The sequence below is a fragment of the Lichenostomus cassidix genome, chromosome 1, assembly GCF_008360975.1.
Source record: "Lichenostomus cassidix isolate B80296 chromosome 1, HeHo_3.0, whole genome shotgun sequence".
In the NCBI taxonomy this organism is placed as follows: domain Eukaryota; kingdom Metazoa; phylum Chordata; class Aves; order Passeriformes; family Meliphagidae; genus Lichenostomus; species Lichenostomus cassidix.
Genome location: NC_139479.1, coordinates 62,112,518 through 62,138,443, shown reverse-complemented (window position 1 = coordinate 62,138,443; position 25,926 = coordinate 62,112,518). Strand labels below are relative to the sequence as shown.

The 25,926-nt window shown below is 41.0% G+C and overlaps 1 protein-coding gene across 2 annotated transcripts; it reads left to right on the top strand.

Annotated features, from left to right (window-relative positions):
* The first annotated feature begins 1,336 nt into the window (after positions 1–1,336).
* RCBTB1 (RCC1 and BTB domain containing protein 1) lies at positions 1,337–25,890 on the top strand. Of its 2 annotated transcripts, none has more exons than XM_085060226.1 (12): positions 1,337–1,552; positions 7,661–7,831; positions 8,709–8,859; positions 9,316–9,482; positions 12,086–12,244; positions 13,335–13,442; positions 14,396–14,538; positions 17,260–17,450; positions 20,434–20,560; positions 21,016–21,167; positions 21,862–21,992; positions 24,942–25,890. In XM_085060226.1, exons 1-12 carry the CDS (start codon positions 1,358–1,360, stop codon positions 25,080–25,082), a joined length of 1,836 nt encoding a protein of 611 aa, XP_084916352.1. In that variant the 5' UTR covers positions 1,337–1,357; the 3' UTR covers positions 25,083–25,890. The 2 variants fall into 2 exon arrangements, with proteins under 2 accessions (XP_084916352.1, XP_084916360.1); XM_085060234.1 differs by lacking the exon at positions 1,337–1,552 and adding an exon at positions 1,891–2,171.
* Positions 25,891–25,926: the final 36 nt, after the last annotated feature.

The following is a 25,926-nucleotide window of genomic DNA, read 5'->3' as shown; positions in this document are numbered from 1 at the left end:
AGCTCCGCACTCCCTGCAACCCCCATCTGCTTTCTGACCCACTGTGAGGGAAAGAATTAAATTTTGAGAAAGGAATAAGCCATCTCCTGGTAATAACTTTGTGTTAACAAAAGACTTCTCTTGGGAAGGCCAGTTTACAATCTTCCCTTTCCCAGGTCCTCCTGCACCGCTCCATCACCTACTCGATCTGCAGGTGTTAAACGGAACCATAAAGGGACAACACTGCGCCAATGGTAAGGTCTAGCAGGGGTTTATAGGCTGCCTGGATACGCTTGAATGAAGAGAAGCCACTCTGCGACCATGTCAGAAGATGCTTAGCCCTGTCTCGGGGGTCCATCAGGACTCAGGCCGTAGTGGCACCAGCCCCAGCAGAGGCAGCGCGGCTGGTGCCACAGCCGGGCTCTGCTCAGCCGCGGCAGGGCAGCAGGCCTGCGCTGCCCGCAGCCCCAGCTCGCTTTGCCCTCGGCCTCGGCGAGCATGTGGGGGCAGGCAGGGCCACCAGCTCAGCAAGGACTGAGGGGCTGCGTGGGTCCAGAGAAGGGCAGTGAAGCTGCTGAAGGAGCACAGGTCTGACGAGGAGCAGCTGAGGGAGTTTCTGGGTGAGGGAATTGTTCAGCCTGCAGGAAAGGAGGCTCAGGGGGAAGGAACCTCATCGCTTTCTGCAGCTGCCCGAAAGGAGGGTGAAGCCGGGCAGGGGTCGGCCTCTTCTCACAGGGGGCAGGACAGGAGGGCAAAGCCTCAAGCTGCGCCAGGGGAGGTTTCGGTTGTACACTGCGAAGAAATTCTTCACAGCAAGAGCGACTGGGCACTGGGCTGGGCTGCCCAGTGAGGCGGTGGAGCCACCGTCCCTGAAGGTGTTCCAGGAAAGGCAGGACGTGGCACTCAGTGCCATGGTCTGGCTGACACGGTGGTGCTCGGCCAAAGGTTGAACGGGACGATGTCAGGGGTCTCTTCCAACCTCCCCGTCCCTGCTGTCCCCGCGATCCCTGCCATCCCTGCTGTCCCCGCCATCCCTGCCATCCCTGCTGTCCCTGCCATCCCTGCTGTCCCCGCCGTCCCCGCCATCCCTGCTGTCCCCGCCATCCCTGCCATCCCCGCCATCCCTGCTGTCCCTGCCATCCCTGCCATCCCTGCCATCCCTGCCATCCCTGCCATCCCTGCCATCCCCGCCATCCCGCGATGCCCCCGCGCTGGGCGGGGCGGTCAGTGGGCACGGTGGACGCGTCACGCGCCCGCACCCCCGCGGCGCCCAATAGGGAGCGAGGAGCCGCCCACGTGACGGAGCGCGCGCGAACGGTCAAGAGGGAGGGGGGCGCCCTCCCCCCCGCGCTCCCGCGCCTCTCCGGCGAGTCACGTGATGCGCCGCCACTCGGCCCCCCCCGCTCCCCTCCCGCCGTGGTCACGTGCGCGGGCGCCGGCGGCGCGCGCGGCCCCGACGGCCGTGAGGGGCAGCGCGAGCGGCGGCTCCGGGCGGGAGGCGCGCGGGCAGCGGCGGGCGGAGCGGCCGCGGGGAGCTCGCCGGGAGCCCGCCGGGACCTGCCGCGGGCACCGGGTGAGCAGCGCCCGCCCCTCGCCCCGCTGCGAGGGTGGCGGCGCCCGTGCGGAGCGGGAGAGCGAGGAGACACAGGGAGAGAGTCCTTGTCGCCAGAGCAGCGCTGCGCTGGGGACCCTCAGCCGCGTCTGTCGCGCTGCCAGCCAGTTTGTCCCCACCGCCCTCGGGAAGCCTCGGAATGCATGTCTTTAACATAGGGTGCTCTTACGGCTTTTTTATATATTTTTTTTAATTTCCCTGGTTCGTGGTGTTTTCGTTCATCCTTCCCTTTTGTCGCCGCCTTCCTGAAGGCTGAGTGAGATATCCGGCTGGTCGAGAAAAAAAAAGGCAAAAAAGAAAGCAGGAAAAACTCAACGCCTTTTTTTTTCCCCCTCCTTCCCCCTCGCCGGCTTTCTATGAACAGTTACGGCTTTTTTCGGCTTTTGAATGCGCTTCTTCTAAATTGAAGGGGTATTTGTTTTTTGGTGGATTTTTTTTTCCAGGAGCTTGCAGAGTTCTAAATTAGAAAGCGCTTATAAATTAATGCTGAAGGAATATTTACCTTTTTTATAAGGAACGAACAGGGTTCTGATGTAGAAAGTTCAAGTGACCCGTTTGTGTTGTCCTCTACTGACGGAAGGTAAAATGGGCTTTAATCGTTCCTATGAGGGGTGGGATTATGAGAAAAAGGTACAAAGCATCATAAATGGAAATGTGTTTGCAGCACAAGAGTTTTTCAGGAAAAACTTTGGAAGCTGTTTGGAAGATGCATTCGTTCTTTAGAGCCTTAATATGGGTGTTTTCTCTTGAATGTTTATCTCTCTATGCATCAGATTGAAAGACAGGCATTGCTTTAATAAATACCTTGTTCTCAGTGAATGGATTTGATAAGTTGCACTAATGGCTCAGCGTAAATAAATAAAAAAAAAGTTAAAAGGCATAGCGTGGTTGTAATTAGAGTTCTGTAATTGGAGTTTTGTTGTGGTGGGTGGATGACTGTCATCCTAATCAGGGTGGTTTCCTCTGGCTAAACCAGTCATGTTCAGTAGTGTTCACGTGCAAAGTGCTTTTTGCTTGCTTATCTCTCTCAGCTGGCTGCTCAAAGCAAACAGGAGGTCCGGTTGTCAGCCCTTGGATCAGCAGTTCTTTCCTCCACTGTATTGCTCATTAAAGGCACCTGAAAATAAGTTGTATAGAGGTTTGGAACACATAGGTTTTGGCCATGGGAATTTTGCTTTGTATAAGGTCCAAGAAAAATAAGTTAAGGCACACGATTCCAGGGACTGTCAGTACCTTTTCATTAGCAGGGAGAATGCCTCGGTAATGTCACTTGATTCATGCATCTGATTAATGTCAATAGTACTGTTAATACAATAGTATATTGTTTCCATGGTCTTTCTCAATGCCGAAATATGAAATCAGAAAAAGCAAACATAAACTGGAGAAAACATGGGGAAGATCAGTGTTATGTGAAGGATTTGATTCTTGGTTGAGGCCTATTTCAAATTAAAGAGGGATTAAGTGTGCCAGTCGCTCTGTAGTGTTCTAAAGCCAGATATCCCAGCTTTTGTGTTCTCACTGCCATGCATAATTCCCAAAGACAATTAGGAGAAACGAAGGCCCGAGCCTGCGGTTTTTTGTACAGGAGTAGGTCTGCCCAGCTGGGATAAACTGCAACATTGAAGCTTGAGGAAAGAGTGAAACAAACGTGTGATTGTGTTCCAACAGCCTTTGCAAATAAGGGGATAATCTTTGAGGAGTTAACTATAGTTTTTTTGTTGCGAGTACAATTGGTACTGTTTTCCCGGTAGGATGTTGTATTAGGCTATTGTTCTATCCAGCGTGGGTTTATTTAGCTGAACTATAAACTCTGTAGAACGGTATCTAAAATCATTTTAACAAAGCATGTGGTAAACGCTGTTGGGTTTTTTTGTTTGTTTTTAAGGCAGGGATTCATGTTTGCCTTGTAGGTGCCACTGTGAATCAGCTCGCAGGCTTTTTGTTTAGGAAGCAAATTACTGCGGAGATGAACGTGTAGGCAGCAGATTAGCACAGAATTTCTGAAGGGCCTATGTCTCCTAAAGTATGTGGCTTTTTCTAATTGCAAGCAGATGTAGATGTTTTCCCCCTAATGCTGGTGACTGCTCCGAGGTCAATTTCTTTTTCATCACAATATGTAGCCAGTTCAGTTTCCTTTTTTTCACAAGTCGCCTTTTCTTGCTTATTTTTAGCCTAAGTGAAATTCAAGCAGTGATCTTTGTTTCTGTTCCTGTTTGGATACTGAAGTTGGTGGATAATTTCAGAGGTGTCAGAGCCATGAGAAGAGGTGATGTTGATGTAAACTCCCTCTGCTGGTTGATTTTACAGGAGAAATAAAGCTTTGTGTTTTATAATTGTATATCTCTGCACCATGCAGCAGAAATTAACAGTGAAGAGGTGGCATACAGTGTTTCTAAAAGCAACTAGAACACCCAACTTAACCTCAGGAGTTTTATTCTCATACGGTTTTTAATTGCACTCAGCTTAAGCGCTGTATGTTGTTACATGTCAGATACTCCTTAGAGCCACTGTTACCTTATTGCACGTAGAATCTGAGCAGTAGCTCGAGAGCTAATATATTGAGAGAGCCATTGGCATGCAGATAGAAATGCTTTGACTTCGGGCTCCATCTGGTACCTTTGCTACTATGTTGCTCTCACAAACTTTTCAGCTGAGGCGCAGCCCTTGCACAGTGTGTGATGCAGCAGGGTCCTATCGGGAAAAGTAAATAACCTGAGGCTTGGGACTGACGCACTGCAGGAAGGGTGAGTGAAGGACGTTGGGTTTCTCTGTGCTACTGCTTGCAGTGACATGTCTGGGGTCTCCTGGATCCAGCAGCCTTTTGTAGCAAGGATTTGCCCAGAAGAAACTCTCCACATGCCTGTCCCCCCCAGATTCAGGCAAATGTTGCACAGGGATGAAGTGTGAGTGCAACTGGTATGAGGGATCAATCACGGTGTCACAGAGCATCTGCCCTTTTGGAAAGTGTGTAATACGGCTCACAGGATGCTATAATCAGTTTGGTTTCAGTTTTGATAACACTGAGTTACTTCACTGACATCTGCATTTACAGTCCTATATTTAAAAATAGATTCCTAAAATACTTTTTTCATGCTGTAGATGTTTTTGTTTTTTTTTTACTTCCTGTTACTTCCAGAACTTTTATTGGAAAACTAGGAAATTGACTAGGGTTGTTAAGGAATCTATCTTTAGAGAAATAAAAAGTGGTGCTTCTGCCTAGGTGGAGCATTTATTTTCTGTGGAAAATCAGGAATAAATAGTTTATTCAGCTTTCTATGCACAGTTACAGTTAAGAAACAGTAGTCAGTGGATAAGGCTCAGAACTTTCAGGTTTGTGTGTAATTTCTCTCTCTTAGACATGATGAAGAAAAATAGCTGCTGTTGCTACCACAGAAGTATTGAAAGTAAATGATGATAGGTACTCCAGCAAATGGCAGAATCCAAGGACAGGAGTTAATATTTCAAGAGGAAGGGAAAAATGTGTCTTTGAGGAGAAGCAGTATATATTACATAAAAGGCAAGAGAGGGTTTTTGTTGTTTCTTCTTTTGTGGTTTAAGGATTTTGGTGAACCTTCGTTGGTTGCTAAACCTGGATAGACTTTAGGATTGAGTTTTATTGAAGAAACGGACCTGCCTGTGGCAGATGAGTTGTCCTTAACCTTTTCTGGAAAACCCCTGAAATAACTGTGGAGTTGTAGTAACAGTTGAAATGGCTGAAAATATACAGTGTTTTGGATAAAGCAAAGTTAACACTTGTTAACAATTGTAAGGGTCTTCACCTGTGGATGGAGTTCATTGCTCATATCTTCAATTTGAGAAGTCTCCTGTGCTTGAAAGCTTTTATCTACTGGTATTAGTTTATCTGACAAGATATCAGGTTGAGCTTTGAGTTGTGGGAGGTGCAGTGTAACTTGCATAAATTTTGGAAGTGCTTGGAAATGTTTTGTCAAAAAGCAGTGGTTAACTGAGTTATAAGGAGCAGAAAAGAAGTCAAATGGATTAAAAACCTATCGCATAGATCAGGAAGAGAGCACGTTTTAAACTGGTTACCTTTAGAGTAGGTGCTCTGGGTGCTGTAAAACTTGTCAATTTGCTATCAAAATAACATGTTGTCTTCATGTCTTAAATTCACAGGATATGTTGAAAATAGATTCAGTGAAGAAAATACTTTTCTTAATATCCGGGTTGATGTGTTTGTACTTTGGCAGTTTTATATTATATGAGGCAAGTTAAATAGGTGAAGTCAGAAGGGACACTTACTTGGTTTGCTCAAAAGAACAAGTCATTGCTGCCTTGTTTTAATTGATTGATAGTGTCATGTTAAAAGATTTGCCAAGGTGAGGTAACAAATCTTAGCAGGTAGCTAGCCTGTGCTTGTAACTGGACTGGAAACTAAGAAGGCTTAAATGCATCCAAACCTGTTTAGCTGTGTAGAATGTGTTGTGCCTTGGCATCAGGTAGACTTAAAAAAAAGCACTGTTGTACAAATAAATTTATTATGAATTTGCCATTTGGAGATTTTGGGTGTTTCCAAGACCTGCTTCAAATATGGAATGCAGAGTTAAGTGAGGCTGCTAGTAAGAGACATGCCTGAAGAGCAGAGCTGGGTTTGTTGGATCAAGGTTATGAAATCTGATAAGGAAGCAACCTTGCCTGGGTTTTGTTTGTGTTAGGATTATCTTTGTGGTCATAATTCCACTGTGACCTCAGTATTTATCAAACTTTATTATTATTACTATTATTACTTTCTTTAAACCTCCTTCCAAGAACCATCTGCACTAAATTACAGTTGACTACTCTTGTTAAATAGCTTTTTGAAGCCAAGTCTTTGTTGTCAGCACAGTTTTGAGAACCAAGCATCAGAAGAAAAGGAAACAGGCTGTCTTGTGTTCTCACTGTTATCCATATCTGATATCCAGGCACCATCAAGAAGCAGCCTGACTTGAAAGCAGCACAGCAAAGAATAGGGGCACTGGGTTGCACTGAAACAAACAAATGGAATGAAAGAACTAAGTGTTCAGGAGAAGATGACATCTGATTAGAGAACGCAATTCTTACCCATGGAATGATTCCCTGCCTTTTTGGTTTTTACTGTTTTATGATGATTTGTCTTGTCACCAGCATGCTGTGGAATTCTTCATGTAATGTTCTCCACATTTCACAAAACTTGCTGCTACCCCTGAGCATGGATCATAGATTGAAGTGGCAGAGTCCCTTCAGGGTGTGAGCAGTGCTGTGCAGGGTTGAATGCCTAGATGAGTTCTCGATGTTTGTGCTGACTGTCAGCTTTGCTCTTGAGCTACTGCAATTGTCCTGAGGAAACTGGGAAGAGGGAGCACTGGAGAAGGATGGATTGTATACATCTGTGTTCATTGGCAAATATCTCTATACCCAGTCATGTTTCCAGCTTTTAATGTGCTCCAGCTTGTTTCCAAGTAACAGATTATGGCAATTTTACTTAATTACATTTCTCTGATACGTTTCACTGCCTAATTGCACAAGCTCATGCTTTCCTGCTCTCACAAGTATTTTGTGACCATAACAGCTTTTGATTACACAGAGATGGCAGATTTGTGTCATGTGTATAACAGCCCCAGCCTTATTTTTATTTGCAGGTTTCACATATATATCAATTGCTTGCTTACATGGCATATGTAACTTGTAAGATTACAAAAAACAATTCACAAGTAAAAATTTTGTACATTGGAATTGCAGCTGAAATCCTCTCTGAAAATTCCCTCTGAATTCCACTCTGCCACCAGTGAATATTTGCTAAATCACAAATTTTTAATAAGTTTGCTTACAAGAGCAAATATTCAGCTGTATTGGATATAATTTACTTAAATATCCTGTTAAGAAAAGTCTGTTTTTCCAGTGTCCTACCAGTGGCTAGCTATTTGTTCACCTAAATACATGGAAATATGGTTACATATTTCATACAGAATAGAATGTTTACTTCCAGAGCTATGTGCCTTTTTCTCCACATAAAGGAATTTACCTTATTGTCTGTTGATGAAAGTGCAGAATGTGCTTTTTAGTAAGTTGGTTGTGTTCTTTTTTTTGTTACAGCGATGTCCTCTTGTTTTTAGAGGCATCATGACACACAGCAGCATCATGGTGGATGTAGGCAAGTGGCCAATATTTACCCTCCTGTCCCCCCAAGAAATTGCTTCCATTCGGAAAGCGTGTGTGTTCGGAACGTCGGCCAACGAAGCCATTTACATCACTCACAACGATGAGGTGAGCCTGTCATCAGGCTGGCTGGATGCTCCACAATTAGCTGTTTTCAGACCCCACTGAATATTTGTAGATTAATGTCTTCTCAAAAGCATTATGTGAAATGTGTGCTTTTCAAAATGTGATGGATGTAATGTTTGAGGTTTTTTTTTTTTTTTTGTTGTTGTTTTGTATGGGGACAATATAGATGGATTATTTAGAAAACTTTCAAATGGCAAAGGCCAGAGTGGATTACATGCACTTTTGAAGGCAAGCAGAATTTGAAAGAAGTTGTGGTAGCTTGAAGTGAATGCAAACACACAGGTACAAAGACAGAAAATGAGGTTATGGCTTGCTAAGCAAAAAATACAGTGAAAGGTTATCTGTAGATTTTAATGATTTGGAAGCTCTTTGAGTTAGCATTGTGCTGCTGAAAGAAAACAAGCCAGATGTTCTGAGATTTATTATGGGGAAGGTTTCTCACAAGGCTGGGTAGTGTAGGTGTTTTTTGTCCCCTAAGTCCCATCGAAAGTTCCTGTAGGATGAGCCTCCCATAGTATAGCTCTTCACATGCTTATACTTTATATGCTAATTACAAACTGCTTTTAAAATAAAATGGTGTCTTCCACTCTTCACAGTTTCAGACTTTTTATGGTGCAGTTCCTGCAAATAAAAAGACTAACTTCCAGGACTGTATGAATCTGGATAATTCAGGCTCATCAGTTAACATCCAAAGTGCCCTTATGCTGACTCTTGAGATTTGTTAATTTCCGTGTGGGAAGTCTGTGGCCCATGGGGGTCCAAGGTGAAACTAGTCCCAGTTAATGGAGATCTGGGTATTGCCACATCTGTGCATACCTGAGTACACATCATCTGAAGTGAGTATTCCTTTGTTTTTCAGGTATTTGTTTTTGGACTGAATTGCAGTAATTGTCTGGGAACTGGAGATAATCAGAGCACAATAGTACCGAAGAAATTAGAAGCCTTATGTGGAAAGAAGATCTCCAGTCTCAGTTATGGAAGTGGACCCCATGTTGTGCTTTGTACTGAAGGTAAAAAATTAACATTTAGTATAGAAACATAAGTTAGAGGTTTTTAAGTTCCACTTGCATTCAATAGGAATGGATTAAGGTGTAATTGTATTAACTAGTTAACTGGCTAATGTACACTAAGAGGTTCTCGTTGGTCTTAAGTGGAAGTAAATGGATTTTGTAATAGGTAAAATTTCCATTTCCATTATGTTGAGGTTGTAGCATTTTACTCTGTCACTTATGATGTACTTTGTCTTACCTATGCACTTCCATGTATTTCCACAATCTAGATGTTATGGTGTGATATATGTATATAAAATGAAGTATATAATTTTTGCAGTGTACACATGATTCTTTTAATAGTTTCACTTTTTGTTAACATTCTTTCACTTTTATGTTGGTATTTGCTAATTTCTTTAAATTCTGTCTTAACATCCTTGGAATTTGTAATGGTTTTTGTCACAAATTTTTTTGCAGATGGTGAAGTTTATGCTTGGGGACATAATGGTTACAGCCAACTTGGAAATGGCACAACCAATCAGGGCATTACTCCTGTTCAAGTTTGCACAAATCTGTTAATAAAGAAAGTGGTAGAAGTAGCTTGTGGCTCTCATCATTCCATGGCACTCTCATTGGATGGGGATGTAAGTTGAAACCTGTTCAAATCTCTTAATCTCCTTCTTGAAGTGAATAGTGGAGGTGACCTTGCAGTTTGAACTTCTCTCTGTTTCTACAGTGTGGTTATAAACATAACCTTTTCTCGTGCTGCCTCAGACTAGGGTGTCCTTTTTTTCAGAGCAGACTTGAAAACTGCAAAAAGAGCCCCAAAAAACAAATCACCAACCCTCGCTGCCAAAAAAACCCCCAAAACTCCAAAACCAAGGGAAATCAAGCTCAGTAATCTTTTATGTCTCTCACGGGGTGAGAAAAGAAAGATGTGGCACTTACAGGTGAAAGCATGGTTTGTGAGGTGCAAAATGTAATTTATTTGCTTGCAGATCTGTTAGTTAGGGGGTGTATTGAGTTTGTATTTACCGGTTAACATTTAGTCTTTTTCTTTTAGTCTTGTATTTCCACACTGGTACTGCAAAAGAATGTTGCTCTGCGCACCTCTGAATACCTTGGTGTGTAGCTGATGAAAGAGCACTTGGTTTATGTCCAAGTCTGCTTTATGCTGTTTGTTTGTGTGGCTTCAGGCTATGTGTCATGGGAAACACATACAATTAGTTTCCAGTTATGCAGATTGGACCAATGTATGCACAGTGGAAAATCTGGCTTCAGCTGTGCACTAACAGAAGAAAAGCTCTAATTTTAAAACCTTATAATAATGAAAATGGAAACTACAATTCTTTTCATCTCGGTAATCTGAGTATGTCTGTGTTGTGGTCCAGCGTGGAATGGTAGTGCTGCAGTAATACAAAGCATATTGAGGGTAGGAAAGAGAGATTGGGTTAACTTAAGTGTTTTATCTGAAAGAAGAGCCTACACTTAGGAAAGATTTTGTGCTGTCGTATTTGACTTGGTTAAGCTTTAAAATTTGGTGAGCATGTAGGAAGGGGAGGGCTTTCTCGCATTACTTACACTAGAGTTTCCAGATGCTGTGTGGTAGCTGCCTGTGATGGCCATGCTGTCCCTTGACATAAATGTGACATGCTTGAAATCTCAAAGGAAGCAGGGAAATGGCTTTGTGTTGACTGTGGAGTTGATATTTGCAGCGTGGTCACCAGTGTGGCTTGTTAATGTACTCTAAATCCATCCCTGGTGTACCTTGCAGCAACTTGGTCTGTTTGTGCTCTGAGCTTTTACCAAACTTGAGTGCACTGTAAGCAGCAGAACGTGTTAAGCAGCTTTATTTACAGAAAGATTTGGCTGGTAAAACCCATGTGACTTGATATACCCAAAGCCTCAGGGAGACTTTGAAGTTGGAAGTATTTGTGTAAATACCTGGCATAATTGTTTTTTTGTTTTGGTGCAGTTTTAATGCAGTGCAAATTTTAAAAAGAAGTCTTTTAGTGATAGAATTAAAGGAATGCAGACATTCATGCTTCTCTGGCATATTCTTTGGCATTTTGATCTGTCTTCTGAGATTCTCTACCTAAATATTTTCTGTTACTGAAATTAAAGTATTTTATAAAGCATCTTCAAATATTCGGTAGGAATCAAAGATACAGCATTTAGAAGTAATAAAAAGCAAAGGACCAATTCCTTCTTTTGTTCATGTTATTTATTCTAAAGGAGTTGTGTTGATGGGGGGGTCTTTTGTTCTTGGCTTTGGTGGGTTGAGGTTCTTTCAGTGCTGATGGAGGTATTTGTTTTTAATGACTTCCAATGACTCTTGGTTTGGTGTTGCAGTAAACAGGGAGCTTCTGGCACCAAGGATGTGCAGGCTTCTCATGAGGGTACCTGTCAGTGCACTTGTACTGCCAAGCATGTCTGTGGAAAGGTGTTTCCAAGAGGACAGAATCTTGAACTGGGTGAAGCACTGGAGAATGTACCGTGAGAAACAGTTTTATGCTAAGCTGTGGGCATGTAGGCATGTAATAAAAATTGGAGGCACTGAAAACACAAAGTTATAAATATTTTTTTATAGCAAACTACTTCCCTGTCTTCCTGACTTTCAGATAAAAGGAACTAATATTTTTGCCTTTATTAGTATTAGTTTGCCACTGGAAACTTTAAACCGACAAATTATGGGGTTTTTGTTAATGCTGTTGTGTAAGAGAATTTAGCTACTGTGAAACATGGGCTGACCAAACCCTGTTCTTTCACAGCTCTTGAAAGATGTAGAAGAGGTATGATGAGTGTCCAGCAATAACCTGGTTTAGAGTTCTATGAAGAAAACTACATAGCTCTAAATTGAGGAGTTAAAGCATTTCTGGGAAACAAATGACATTCTGGCTTGTATTCCTTTTTCCAACATCATGAAATTATCAAGACAATCACTATGCTCTTTGTCTTACAGTCTGAGTTGTATTTAATATGGGAATATGTTCCTTTTGTTTTCTGTTTTAGTCATGTTCTCGTTCTGTTGCAATAAGCTGGGAAAAGGGCTATATTCATATTTGCTAGAGCAGTTCTAATGCTGTTTATAGTTTCAATCTGTTGAAAATAAACTTTAAGCATTTTAGCTTGTTAAATAGGATAGTTTACTCAATCTGATGCTGACTAGTGAAAGGTTATCTATTGCTATCATTACTATTATTAAGGCTTAAACTGTGTGGTTTTGTTTGTTTGTTTTTATGGACAGCTGTATGCTTGGGGCTACAATAACTGTGGTCAAGTTGGATCTGGATCTACAGCCAACCAGCCAACTCCTCGCAGAGTTTCAAACTGCTTGCAGGGTAAAATTGTAGTTGGCATTGCTTGTGGCCAGACCTCCTCCATGGCTGTAGTAAACAATGGTGAGGTAAGTTCTGCTGCTGCTGCAGTCTCTCATTCTGTTACCTGAACTTACCAAGCTGGTGTCTGAATATGGAGAAATGCTGACAGGGAGTGCTCAGGTTAGGGTTTATTGACAGTGTTATCCTGGTAACTTCTGTGAGACTATCTGAAGGAAAACACTGCAATTAACTGGAGATGGTGTCTTTAAACATTCCTTCTCATGGCAAAGACTGTATTGGAACACAATTCTTACCAAGTCTGCAACTGCAAGAGTTTGAACTTTTTTATTAAGCATGTCTGTCTTCATGTTGCAATAGATAATTTGATATAAATAATGTTTAAATTCTTTTAATTCATTAAATTGGTCTCAGTTAATTTCTTTAAAGCAGGCACAATTTAAGAGTTAATTTTTCTACAAGGATATGTTGTGTGATCCTGTTTTTTTAAACACATAGCTTAATTACCAGCAACAAACCCAAAACATTCTTTTGAACTTTGCCCTCCCATTGTGCAGCTGTTCCACTTGACATAAGTTTATGGTGCTGTCTTTCTTTTAGGTATGAACTGTAACCTCAATCTTATTTCATTTTGCCAAACTCAGAGTGTAGCATCTCCTCATGAATGGAAGGACTGTAAAGTCCCAGAGGTTGAGATGAGCTTTCATTGTACATACAAATGTCATGGTGTGTCCACTGTAACAAAACTTAAGGAAAAACTAGAGATAAACTGGGAACTTCCATTTAAACTAATCAGCTCATCAGAATAATTTTCATGTTCTCTTTGGAAAAATACAAAAGTAATAAGGAGGAAGACTGTAAAATTCAACTAAAGTGTTGATGCTCAGGATGATGACGGGAGAGATTTTGGTGAAGTTTATTGCAAAATTTCTTGTAGTTCATGTTTTTTAGCTTCTTTAAAAAGTAAATGCAGGGTTGAAAAGTTGAGTGCAGCAAGTCATTGCAGTATAATTAATACCTTTCAGCCTTCTCTGTTGCTCTTCAAATAGCATACAAAATTTTAATAGTATTCTTCTTGGCTTATGCTTGATACTAAGTTTTAAATGCTCTATAGTCCTAGAGAAGAGTGCCTTAATTTTGCTTTCCTTGTGCCCTCAGGTTTATGGCTGGGGTTACAATGGCAATGGTCAGCTTGGCCTGGGAAACAATGGCAATCAGCTGACGCCGTGCAGAGTGGCAGCACTGCACAGTGTCTGTGTGCTCCAGGTATGCCCTGTGTGGAAATGGAAATGCATTCCTGCTGCTAGCTTCTGCTGGAGCCCTCTCTTTGGAATATTATACCTGCTGCTAGGTTTCACTAGTTCCCATGCTGAATTTTTTTAGCTCCTATGAATTGTATTTTGCTTATATTAAGTGCAAGTAAGCTGTAAAATACTTGCTTTGATAAATGCTTGGAAAGATTTAAAGTCAGCTACTGTAACTAGCAAATTATGCTATGGATACAAATTGCATTTTTGTTACAAAGTTGAATGAAATGTGCTAGTCAAAGAAAAGAAATTAAGGGGAATCAGATGTTCAAAGTGGGTTCTGCTAAGTATTCTAATTTTAGTATTCTAATTAGCCCTTCAGAAGAAAGGGGAGAGCAAAGACAGGAGTCATCCATGAGTGTGGGTTTGATTGTTTGGTGGTTGGGTTTAGTTTGGTTTGTTTGGATTTAGTTTGGTTTTTTCTTTCTAGCTAAAGAATCAAACTAAAATTTGGGATTTCCTGGGTTTTTAGTAAGGTTCTGTAGAGTTGCATGTGGTAACTTGGGTTGAAGGGTTGTTGGCTGTTGAACTGCAGCTCTCATTACAGAGCACTCATACTGTATGGTATTCAGAATAATCCAGCTCTGAAATACTTTCAGAGTATTGAAAGATGTGATAAAGAAGTTCAGTGTTCTTCATGTGAAAAGAAAGCAGGTAGCATCCAGGAAGAATTGGCCAGTGTGCAGTAAATTATTTGGGAGTAGCCAATTAAAATAACGAAGTTGGGACTTTTCCAGTACCTGCAGCTAACATACCTTGTGTTAGCTGTAAGTACTGAGAAGTAGCACTTTGTAGTGCTGAGTGAACAATGCGTGAGATACTTACCATGAGCTGGGCGAAGGTAATGTGTGTGATATTTTGTTTCTCATCTGTGTTTGGTTCAGGAGTAACGCTTTATACATTTACTTACAGATTGCCTGTGGCTATGCGCACACTCTAGCACTAACAGATGAGGGCTTGCTCTATGCCTGGGGAGCTAACACTTACGGGCAGCTGGGGACTGGCAATAAAAGTAACCAGCTCAGCCCCGTGCAGATCATGATGGAAAAAGAAAGGTAATCTTGCTGAAGCTGTTTCTGGATTGATTAAGTCTGAGCATGTGTTATGCAGTCTTTAGCATTGGAAGCATGCATGTGTAGGACTTGGTGGATTGTTTTCTATTGCTAATGTTAAAAACAGAGGAAATGGTGGTAACTTACTGTGTACAACAGACTGAGTGGTTTTTGCTGTCTGTAATGGTTATTGAACACAAACACACTTTGCATTTACCTGATACTGAAAGATAATGAATAAATAAATGTTAGACTACTCTGTGTAAGGTTCCTTTGCTTAAAACTGGAGCTATGAAATCAATAAGCCCAGCCATGAGTCGAAGCCCACATTTAAAAAATGTCACCTTTGCAAGAAGTGACATGTGAGGAGAAACAAATTCTGAAAGGTTGAAAATAGTCCACCATGAAAACAGAACTCAATTTGCAAGGTTGCTTGAGCTAAGGACAGTTAGTACCCATTTTTATTTGTGGTACCAGTTAGTAGTTTATAGTTTTTTTAGTTTTCTGGACTCATAAAAGAATGAAATTAACCCTTGTCAATCCTCTTTCATCACCCTTTCATCACCCTTTCATCATTGTATTTTGGACAGCTATTTTGCTACTCACCTACGAATGTGGACCTCAGTCCCATTCTTTGGACCCTTGTGTACACCTACAGATCAGTGTACCTTGGCTTGGTCTGTAGGTCTCTTCATTTGTAATCTCTTAATGAGCAAATACTTCTGCTTAGTTTTTCTCCTCCATTGTCTTTATGAAAAGTAATTCCTATTTTTTGTTGTTTCTCCCACTGATCATCAAATTAAAAGCTTTACAGTACTGCAAATGTTTAAGAGCTTAAAAAATGGGTAGGGAGAAAGAAGTAAGGAACTATCACAGTAAAAGCCACTGAGGTGGGGCTGATTTGTCTGTGAAAGAACTGATGCCAGTGAAGCAAAACAAAATACTCTTTAAAAAGCAGTGGAAGAGAAATGTGTCCATACAGTTGGAGCAACTTTGTTTTGCTAGTGATTTATTTCATGAATGAACTAAGGGGAACAGTTGCATTTACAACTGTATGTGAACTCAAGCATGGGGTTATAATACAACTGACATTTGTTCTATGGCTGAAGGATGGAGAAAATACCATAGAACTTCTGCTTGGAAACTAAGGGAGAGATAAGTCACTTGAACTTACTCATCTTGCTTGACTTGGCTCCCTTGGAAACCGTGCTAAAAGTGGGTGAGCTGTCATTTCCCATGAAACGCATTATTGCTGCTCCTGATCTTTTAGTTTATGTAACACTTTTGTCATTTAACTGCTCCCAGCATTAAATATAAATATGTGGGATGTTGCATTTGGTGCTGTCTTGAAGAATATTGTACATATAGCTTGTAAGGAATGTTTAGGCTTTATTTTGTGCTAGCTTGGGGGAACAGCTGTGAGGGTCAGCTTCCTGAATTTTGGTGTTAAGTGCATGCTTAGCATGTTACCCTGGACATGTACTGTAAGTATATGTACATGTGTCATACATGTGTTGTAGTAAATGTTCTGCTGTTCTTCTGAAGTGTGGTATAGTTATGTAAAAAGAAGAATCTGTTCTGCTAAGGAAAGAATGTGTGGAGAAGGAAGTAGTTTAGGTGGATAGCTGTGAAAGAAAGTAAGTTGTCCCTAAAATAAGTACTCTGTCATGTATATTGTAGAGATGCTGATCAGTCTATCTGCTGGAAGTTATTGATACATATATTGAAAGTGATTCTCTGAGTTTTATCTTGAAATAACTTTCTCACTTAAAATGTGAGCTTTGTGCTAAAGAAGCTGTTTTTGCTATAAATCTAACTCTTCATGGATATTGTTCTGTAAAGGAACAAATACTTTTGTATGTGTATACTTAGATTGCTTGGAAAGATATTTATTTGTTCTGGTTGATGTTTTTCTGGCACAAAACCGTGAAATCCTCTAGTTCTACCACAGAGAAAAAACAGGAAAGTGTAGCTTTTATTTTGAGCACTGGAACCTCTCTGTTTTGCTTATCACATGCACAGAAACTCTGGCAATGTCTTTGTTTTAATTGGAATTGTGTTTCTTCTCAGTTCTTGTAATGCTTCAGATAGGAATCTAGGGATTGCCTGAGCAACGGGAGAACAGGATAGATAAGTGAGCATCAGCAGCTTTAGTATTCTAAAATACTCTGAGGTGGGTGAAAGGATTATGTGGACTTTATTTAAAAAACAGCCATAGCTCTTAAAGGATTCATTCCCCTCAAATGAAGTACTGTCTGTGTTTCATGTTGAATTTCAGTGTTGTGAGAAGTAAACTTAACAGCAAAATAAGAAGTCTGAAGTACAGGCAGTGGGTCAGATAGCTGCCAAGCTATGAAAATCAAATTAAAAGGGGGTAGAAGAAATTTCTTCTTGACAGTATGTTTCTGATGTGTGTTGCTTTTAAATGGGAAAAACAAAACTTGTTTTATTCTTAATCCCTTTTTCCGTGTGATGAAAAAATAGGAGAAATGTCAACTGATGAGAATGACATAGTTAAAGCAATATCTGATCTACAAGCAATCTGAAAATGCCATTGTGCATTTTTTTAATACATGTTCAAGCAGTATTATATTGCTGCAGGACAAAAAACCCAAGAACAGGAGTGTTGATGCATGGTTTGAATGGCTGTATTTTGGTGAGACCTTTGGAAAGTCACTGGATTCTGTCCCTGTGAGTGTCTTACAGGGTTTCTTGTGTCCGCAGGGTTGTGGAGATCGCCGCGTGCCACTCTGCACACACGTCAGCTGCCAAGACCCAGAGTGGCCAGGTGTACATGTGGGGTCAGTGCCGGGGGCAGTCTGTCACCTTCCCCCACCTCACCCACTTTGCCTGCACTGACGATGTGTTCGCCTGCTTTGCCACCCCTGCCGTCATGTGGCGCCTGCTTTCCGTAGGTGAGCTCCAGCTCCACCATCCCTGTGTCCGTTTGTGGTGATTAGTACAGGGCACTGCTCCCCTGGCAGGCTCCTGATCCTGGGAGGGTCAGCAGCTAGCTGGTTTTTAGTTCTGAAGAAAACAGTCTATTTCTGTAGCTGAGGATCCAGGGTAGGGTTAACAAGATTGTTTGCCAATGTACCTCCAAAGCAAACCCTGTTTACCCATTGCACTGTGAATATTGTGAATTTCTTACATTTGTGTTGTTTGAACTCCAGATCCGGGAAGGAATCCTGAGTCATTTAACAAAACTTTTTTTTTTTTTCCTCTTAAAACTATTCCTTCTTGGAAGACTATTCCTGAGGCTTGTTTTTTGGTATCTAACAACTTCAGATTTTAAGTGTCGTCTCTAGCGTTCCCCTCATTACTATTTATGCTTCTAATATGAATATAAAGGAGTGAATCTCTCTGTTTCATGTTTTGAAAGACACAGAATTCCAAGTTTTCATTTTGTGAGATGATTTGTCTCTAGTCCATTTAGTTTGACTTTGCTGAAAGACAGGCTGGCTTGTAAATAATAATCCCTGTAAAACAAGATTCCTATATGATTGCTTTTTCTGTTGGAACTCTCTTCTTATGCTGCCTTGGATTACTCTGTGGGATACAGTCTCTGTGTCCAACAAATAAGCTCAAACTTTTTTTCTTGATTTTCTTTGATCCACATGCTGCTAATTCTTATTTGACCTCAAATAGGCTATAAAGGGCTTAGCTTGCACTACCTGGGAAACATGAAGATGTTTTCATGTTAAAAAAAATGAGCATTTTTTTATCTTAGACCTGCTGCCTCAGTTCTCAAGATCATTTGGGAGACCTAATCCATTTTCTTATTGACAACAGACCCTAATTTTGTTATTCTCTCTACAGAATTGTTTTTGTGGAGTGATGGATCACATCCTGAGTAACCTTTCTCCAGACTCAGACTTTATCATTGTATGTGGCTTGTCCTAACCCAGCTTCTCTGTGTTAACTTGTCATTTAGCATTTTACCATATTTGTAGAGGTCCAGATAACAGCATCTCACCTGCAGGGGAAAACTTAGTAGTGTTACTAAAGAGAGAGAGGATTAGCTTTGAGTGGTCTGCTCCTGAGTAAATCTAAGACTGCTTTTATCCCATTTGTCACTTTCTCCATTCTCTAATCCTCTGCAATATGTGCTGGTTTTGCTCTCTTGCCTCCATCTCTTGTGGAGGTCTAATGGTTGTCCAGTCTGTTGCCTTTTACTAATAGTGAGGGCTGTTTAAATGACATCTCCCCATTTGTTAGTACCTTGCAAGTTCCTGATTTTGTTAAACTGAGTATAAGCAGGTGTCTGATCTCTGTACCTGTACTTTAATTCCTCTTAGCCTTTGAGGATTCTTCCTCACCTATTCTGGTAATCTTACTGAATATTTAAACAAAAAGAATTAATTCTATGGGCATTTTAGATCATTTTCCATATGCATGTTTTCTTTTCCCACCTGTTTTAATCATATAGGATTAAACCCTTCTTTTTTTCCTTTTTATGTTTTTTTTTTTCTGGTGTTTTGTTTTCTTAGTGAGCGTTAACTCTGTATAAAGGTTATTGTTCTACTTCCAGTTATGATGGCTCTGCCAGAAAATGAATCAGCCAGTCAGAATTGGCTGTGGTGAACTACAAATCTGCAGCCTTTTTGCAGGACTGAAAGTATTTGGACTGAAAGTTGATCTGCATAGCATAAGCTAAGCTCATGACCTAGCAAAAAAAAAATCACATGAGCAAATGGGGGGAGGTTGGAGCATGGCTTGGTTAGCCCAGAGAAGATGCAGCTTCTGTGGATGATTCACATGAATCAAAGGAGTGGAAAGTCTTTTGTGGCACAAGTGTGACTTGCCAGTTCTGAGTAGTTTGTTCCAGCAGTACTTCTTTTTAAGTATTAAATCATTTAGTGTCCCTAGTGGTAAAGAGGGATTTGTGGATTGTATATGGATGAACAATATGCAGTCCTGTGGGACACAGAAAACAGATTACATCCCATTTAGTGGAAATCCACTTATTTTTCTTTTCCATACTTCACTTAGTAGCCACATGTTTTGAAACACACTTTCAAGATGCATCAAAATTATGGGTTAAATTAGGTTTTTTAAAACTTCAGAGGTCTTGCTTTACCAGAAACCTTAGACAACCTGTGCTGCAACTCTTGTATGATTTCTAGGGACATAGAGTGGGACCTCTGTGGGACTAGTGCCATAGGCCTTCACAGAGAGAACTGTGGTATCTCTGCTTTAATCCACTTCCAAAGTTGCTGAGGTTTTGCATCCTTGGTTGTACCAAGAACAGTGTCTGCTGTCTTTCTTTTTTAGCAGCACTGCTGCTGGAATTTGTGTTATAACTGACTCACAAACTGAGTAATTGGTGTCACTGCTAGTTTGTGTTAATGAGTCCTGGCAAAGACCTCATCAGCCTGCAGGCTGTATCCGATCTGCCAGCACAGAAAGGTGACCAAGTGGTGACCTGTTTTCTTTTTAGGCTCAGCCCACACCGTGTCAGTGTGGCTGGAGTGCTGCAGCCCATGTGCCCAGGGAGTTCAGGGGTGTTGCAGACCCTCACTAGCAGCACTGTGCAGGTCAGGGGACAGAGCTGAGCTGCCAGGAGGCTGGGAATCTCATGGGTGGTGCCCACATGGAGAATGAGTTCTCCAGGTACTTTCCTTGTTGCTGTGCTACCTCTGTGCAATAGGATGGAATGGGAGCTGCTGACCACTACTGCCTATAGCTGTTGTGGAGCAGCTCTTCCCAACAGGAAATGCTGTTGAATTAATTAATTCTGCCCTTTTTGCTGCTTAAGCCAGTGGAGCCCTGATGCAGATCTGTTTTCCTTGACATGCTCTTAGTTGAGTTGCTAGGTGTAGTTAGTGATGTGTGTGTTCCATTTAAGATACTTTTAACATCTTGTTTTGTTTGCTTGTTTTGAAATTGTTTCTGTAGAGCATGAAGACTTTTTAACAGTAGCAGAGTCTCTGAAGAAAGAGTTTGACAGCCCGGAAACCTCAGACCTGAAGTTCCGTGTGGATGGAAAGTACATCCATGTCCACAAAGCTGTTCTGAAAATCAGGTAATGGTCATGTTTCACAGCTCTTGTTTGTACAGAACAACCTCTTAGGGTACCATGAAAGGGGCAAAAAAAAAAGTAAGGGGGAAGGAGGGACTCCTAAACCTGGAGTAGGTAGCATCCGTGTATCCATAATAGCCTTAAATGAAGTGATTGTAAAAGGGGTGGTCCACATTCATTTTCCACTGAGCCTGTTGTTCCTAGGATAATAAATTCTTTCAAGTTGGTCTGATTGCAATATATGCACAGATGTCACTGTGGACTAAATTAAGAGTTTTATATTAATGCATAATGAGGTCTACAGTGTTAGGAACCAAAATGTGGACCATTGGCCCTGATGGGGCATGGTAAAATATTTGTGAGTATTGTGGAGTGCCCCAAATATGTATTTCAGGGGGACTGTAATGTAACATTTGTGTGTTTGTATAATAGTGTCCCACATGATGTCTGTCTCTTAGGTGTGAACACTTCAGAACTATGTTCCAGTCCTACTGGAATGAGGATATGAAGGAGGTGATAGAAATAGACCAGTTTTCCTACCCTGTGTATCGTGCCTTTCTCGAGTACTTGTACACGGACAGCGTTGACCTTCCTCCTGAAGATGCAATAGGTACTGCTGATGGTCCAATTGTGTTAGAAAGCAGCACCCAGAAAACCTGGGTCAGGGCATGCAGAATAAGTGACTAAACACAGGCTTCTGGTCTAGCCTATCATGCATTTTACTGGTGATTAATTAAGCTGTCTTTAAAATGCTGTTGTAGCAAACTTGACTGCAGCAAAAAAGGGTGGATATTTAGAAATAAACTACGAGCAGCTTTGTCAAGGCAGGGAGAGAAACTATTTATCTGGGTTGAAATACTTGCATATTTTACTAAATTGAGTCAATTACTGTTTGGCATAATATCAGAGAGTCTCAATAGATCTAATGGGAAGGAAACTTGGACAGCAGAACAATTACAGCAAGCTGTAATTCAAACCCATATTTTGATAAGAGCTTTTTACTCATGTTGTGGTGGCTGTTTAGTGACAGTTCCACTCTTGCAAGCCACTAGATATGCAAGTCAGTAGGACAACTTTCATATTTACAGAGATTAACTGGAGTGCAGCATGAGGTAATAGAAAGCCTTTCTTCACCTGTAATCTGCATTTTCTGAATAGTGACCTACTTGGAAAAAGCACATTATAGAGGTACAGAGCTTTGCACACAGAGTGCAGGCTCAGTCTGTATCCCAGGAGCAGAAACTGATGTTGAAAGAGCAGAGATCATTTTACAACTGACTGATGTGATGGTGTTTTAATTGCAGGGCTTTTGGATTTGGCTACTTCATACTGTGAAAACAGACTGAAAAAGCTGTGTCAGCACATTATCAAGAGAGGAATTACTGTGGAAAATGCATTTTCATTGCTCTCTGCTGCTGTCAGATATGATGCAGAGGTAAACTACTAAAGTTCAATCTCTTAAATGGGTGACTGCTTCCTGACTTAAACTATGGAGAAAAGCAGCCAGTTACATTTTCATATAAACTCTCTCTTACTTTCAGATAATACTATTTGCCACTTCCAGAATTTGAGAATGTTGGATTTATAAAAACTGTATTTGCCCTGAGATGTATCTTTTACTGTTTTTGATTTTCCCCATAAACCAGTACTGGGATGGTGAACTAGTATGTATAAAATTCTGAGGATGGAAACACTAACTTTGAAATGAGGGAGGGGTTTAAATTCCAAAAAAGAGAAGTAACATAATGGAAAGCAGTCTTTTAAGCCTTAATTTACTTATTTGTAAAGGCTGTGTGTTGTGTGTGATGACATGCTGGTAGGTTGGTGATTGACTGCATTTGGGATTTTTTTGGTTGGTGGGGTGGGGTTTTTTTGGCCTTGTTTGGTTAGGTACAGTGAAATACACTTCCAGTTTTCACAGTATGCTAATGAAGTGTCAGGATAAGAACTGCTTTATGGGCCTTATAAATGTTGAAGACAAAGGAACAGTGTGTGAAAAGGCAGGGAGGCGAGTGAAACTTCCTACTAGATCACTAACCTGCTGCTTTGGGAACTGATTGGGAAGTATTCCTGAGCTTGCTTTGGCTGTTTGTGTTCAGTGTAGTACCTGTGTGTTGTGTTGGTAACTTTTCAACTGGTTGGTTTTGGACTTGCTACTTTTGCTTATAAAGCAGTTTTTTGGTACTCAGTAAATCAGCTCATTGCTTTTCCTTGTACCTGGTTTTCAGCAACTGGCATGCAGGTTGCTCTAACTTATTTCAGAGCCTTGAAGTGTGTTGCTTGTTTGATGCCTCTTACCCAAAGAGCTGTGTTAGTGTCTGTTGTGGCTTCAGCTCTACTGTGAATAATTTTATTCCCACTGTTTTTGGTGGGAGTTCATAAAAAATAGGAAGATTCCCATATTTTAGCTTCCAAAGATGGTTTGGTGGATGGGTCTTCAGTGTGTGATTGATTGTGCTTGTAAGGGCTGTAAGAAATGCAGTTACTCTGCCTTACCTGTGCCTCACTAGCTAGGTGAAGTTAGAAGCATAGGCTTAAATGCTGTTTCCAGGAGAGAATGGGTGACATTGAGGGGTTGGGCTGTAATAAAAAGTTGGGTTTACATACTGTAATGCTGGCTGGGGGCTTGGAATTGCTTGGCTGATGTCGTTCATTCAGGGCAGTGTGTGCCTGGAAGACAACAGTTAAAATAAGCTGCTTCACTAATTTAAAATACCTCTGTGATGTGAAACTCCTGCAGTTTCTTTTGGTGACTGACTGAAGTGGCTAAAATTAGGTCAGGGCTGGCTTCTCATTGTAGCTTATAAAATAATCCTTGGCTGTACCTTGTGCCTTTATTCACCTAAGTCTATATTAAATACAGTTTGCTGGGAGTGCATTCATCTGCAAATGAAACTCAGCCTTTCCTTTTATACAGAACTTTAAATTTTCCAGAGTTACTTACTGATACTTCAATAATTTTGTTTATTGTATGCTTCTGTTGCATTGACTTGGAATATGAATTTTTTTAATAAAGCAGTGCAAAATACTGTAATGTGTATGATGTAATTTTCTTTAAAATGCTAGTTAATTCTGTTATTAAAAAAAAAAATCAGTGTTCAGTTCTAATAAGCTTGTCTTTTTTTGTTGCACAGATGCCACACAAGTCAAGATCTGCAGCTTCAGAATGCCTGGTTTTAGGCCAGGATATATTTTTATATTATTGTGTTGAGAACTTTCACTGGCACACACAGTTGCTCTAGCTTTCAGTATTTGCCTTAAGAGAAAACATGAATATTATTCAGTCTTTTGTACCTCATGGAGCTTAGAGAGCTCTGCAAATTTGTTATTCCTTCCTGCAGTGCCCAGTGTGCTGAGCAGCCAAAGAAGGGGGTGTTCTCACATACAGAGTAGTACAAACATCTAATAAAGAAATGAGAACAGTGTGGGGAGTTGCCCTTTTTTCAGGGCTGTGGCATCCTCCTTGCAGCAGCTTAGATCTGCACCAAAGAGTAGATATTCTCCTCAGAACAGGAGTTGGAAATAATCTGAGTGGGAAGTGTTCTGTGGGCATCCTTACACTGACAAGGACTCTGCCTTGTGTTCTTTAAAACATCCTCTCTGTCTGACATCACATGGGTGCAATGATGGCTGTGAGGCTTTTCTAATTTTTAACTGGAAGGCACTTCCAAGTAAACTCAGCTATCTGGAGCCCACTTTCTCCAAGAATTGCTGTGCTGCACTGTGCTACAGTACTGCTTTTGAATCACATTTGGGACACCTGTAAAGTACTTTGTAACACGAGTTACAAAGTTTGTTTCTAATGCGCAGAAAGACCTTCTGCCTGATCTTTGCTGTACAAACTACCCAGTCACGATACACTTGGATTGAGCTTGGGCACATGGAACTTCAAGGCTCTAGCTAAGCCCTTCAATAAGCAGGAAGGAAGTCAAGAAGCCTTACAAATAGATTTGAGTTTGTTATGGAATGAAAGAACTGAATTTTGTTTATCCACAGTCTTGGTTATGCATCATTACCCCAAGGTCTCATATTTGTATTGGAGTTTCAAAGCTGTTAGTGAATGCAGATGAAACTCTTCAAGTGGGAGAACTTAAACTATATATTTCTCAGAACAGCTGATTTTTGTGGCTGCTGCTATATAGTGAGAAACAAATTTTGGTTACTTCCCCTTGTAATTGCATTTACATAGTGACATATGTGGATAGAATTATTATTTTCTGTTGCATTTACATAGTGACTGTTGGGGGGAGAACACAGAGAGCCACTGGAAGTGTTTGTCTAATTCTCTGCAAAAGTAAAACATAAACAGGCACTTGTGCCTCAATGAAATTTTCTGTGATTGGAAGCAAAGATAGTAACACTTTTTTTTTTTTTCCCTGTTTAGGACTTAGAGGAATTCTGCTTTAAGTTTTGTGTCAATCATTTGACGGAAGTGACACAAACTACAGCATTTTGGCAAATGGATGGTCCCCTGCTAAAGGAATTCATTGCTAAAGCCAGTAAATGTGGAGCCTTTAAAAACTGAAATGAGGCTGTAAGTCATGGTGTTCATAGGATTCTTTTTGCAACGACAATGTAACTGTGTGGGTCAATGCAAGTGTTCCATGGTCTCTTGCACCAGAGGACATGAAAGGCCACAGTGAAAACAAATGTTTCCAGTGCTAGAGAGTGAACTGTTGTAAAAATGTCAAGCAAAATATTCACTTGCATTTAGCAAATCCGGATGGTGAAACCAGCTCAAGATTTCAGGCAGAGGGGAAATGCTGCAGCGTGCAAAGGATTCTGGCCTGTGTTCTGGGCTTGCCTTTCCAGCCTAGGAAATCTCAGCTCTAGCACCGCCTGCTCATATTTTCAATTTACTGTTTGGGGTTGGAAAACAGTCTGACCTGAGCCACTGAATGATGTCACTTAAATCATTAACTCCCTGGGATTATAGAGAAGCAAATGGCATGGTTATCTCTTCCTGCATTTGCATGATTGTGAATGAATTGGCCATTTGCTGTGTGTAATTAACCAAGTGTATCCAGTGCTTCACGTGTGCAAAAATAACGTATCCTCAAAGTCTCCGCAAGTGACTTTGAAGAAAGGAGTTACTAGGAAAACTAATTTGAAGTAAATCTCTATATTTGGGTATATTTTAATATAAGTTGTAATGTGTACTTTGTGTAATCTGTTCAAGCAATATTTATAATGCTTAATGGAAATAATTCCCTCATCGGTGTGACTTCAGATTACATTGGTTCCCTTGGAGAGGGAAGGGAAAGCTGGGTGGGGTTTTGCATTTAATTATTGTCTAAATTTAAACTACCTGTAATAAAATTCACTTTTTTGTACCTCTTCACTAGCAAACTTTGGATTTTGAAGAACAT

Coding starts and splice junctions, on each gene's coding strand:
- RCBTB1 (XM_085060226.1), top strand. CDS start 1,358: ATGCGCCGCCACTCGGCCCCCCCCGCTCCCCTCCCGCCGTGGTCACGT. Junction 1,553..7,660: donor GGACCTGCCGCGGGCACCGG/GTGAGCAGCGCC, acceptor TTTTTGTTACAG/CGATGTCCTCTTGTTTTTAG. Junction 21,168..21,861: donor TCCTCCTGAAGATGCAATAG/GTACTGCTGATG, acceptor TTTTAATTGCAG/GGCTTTTGGATTTGGCTACT.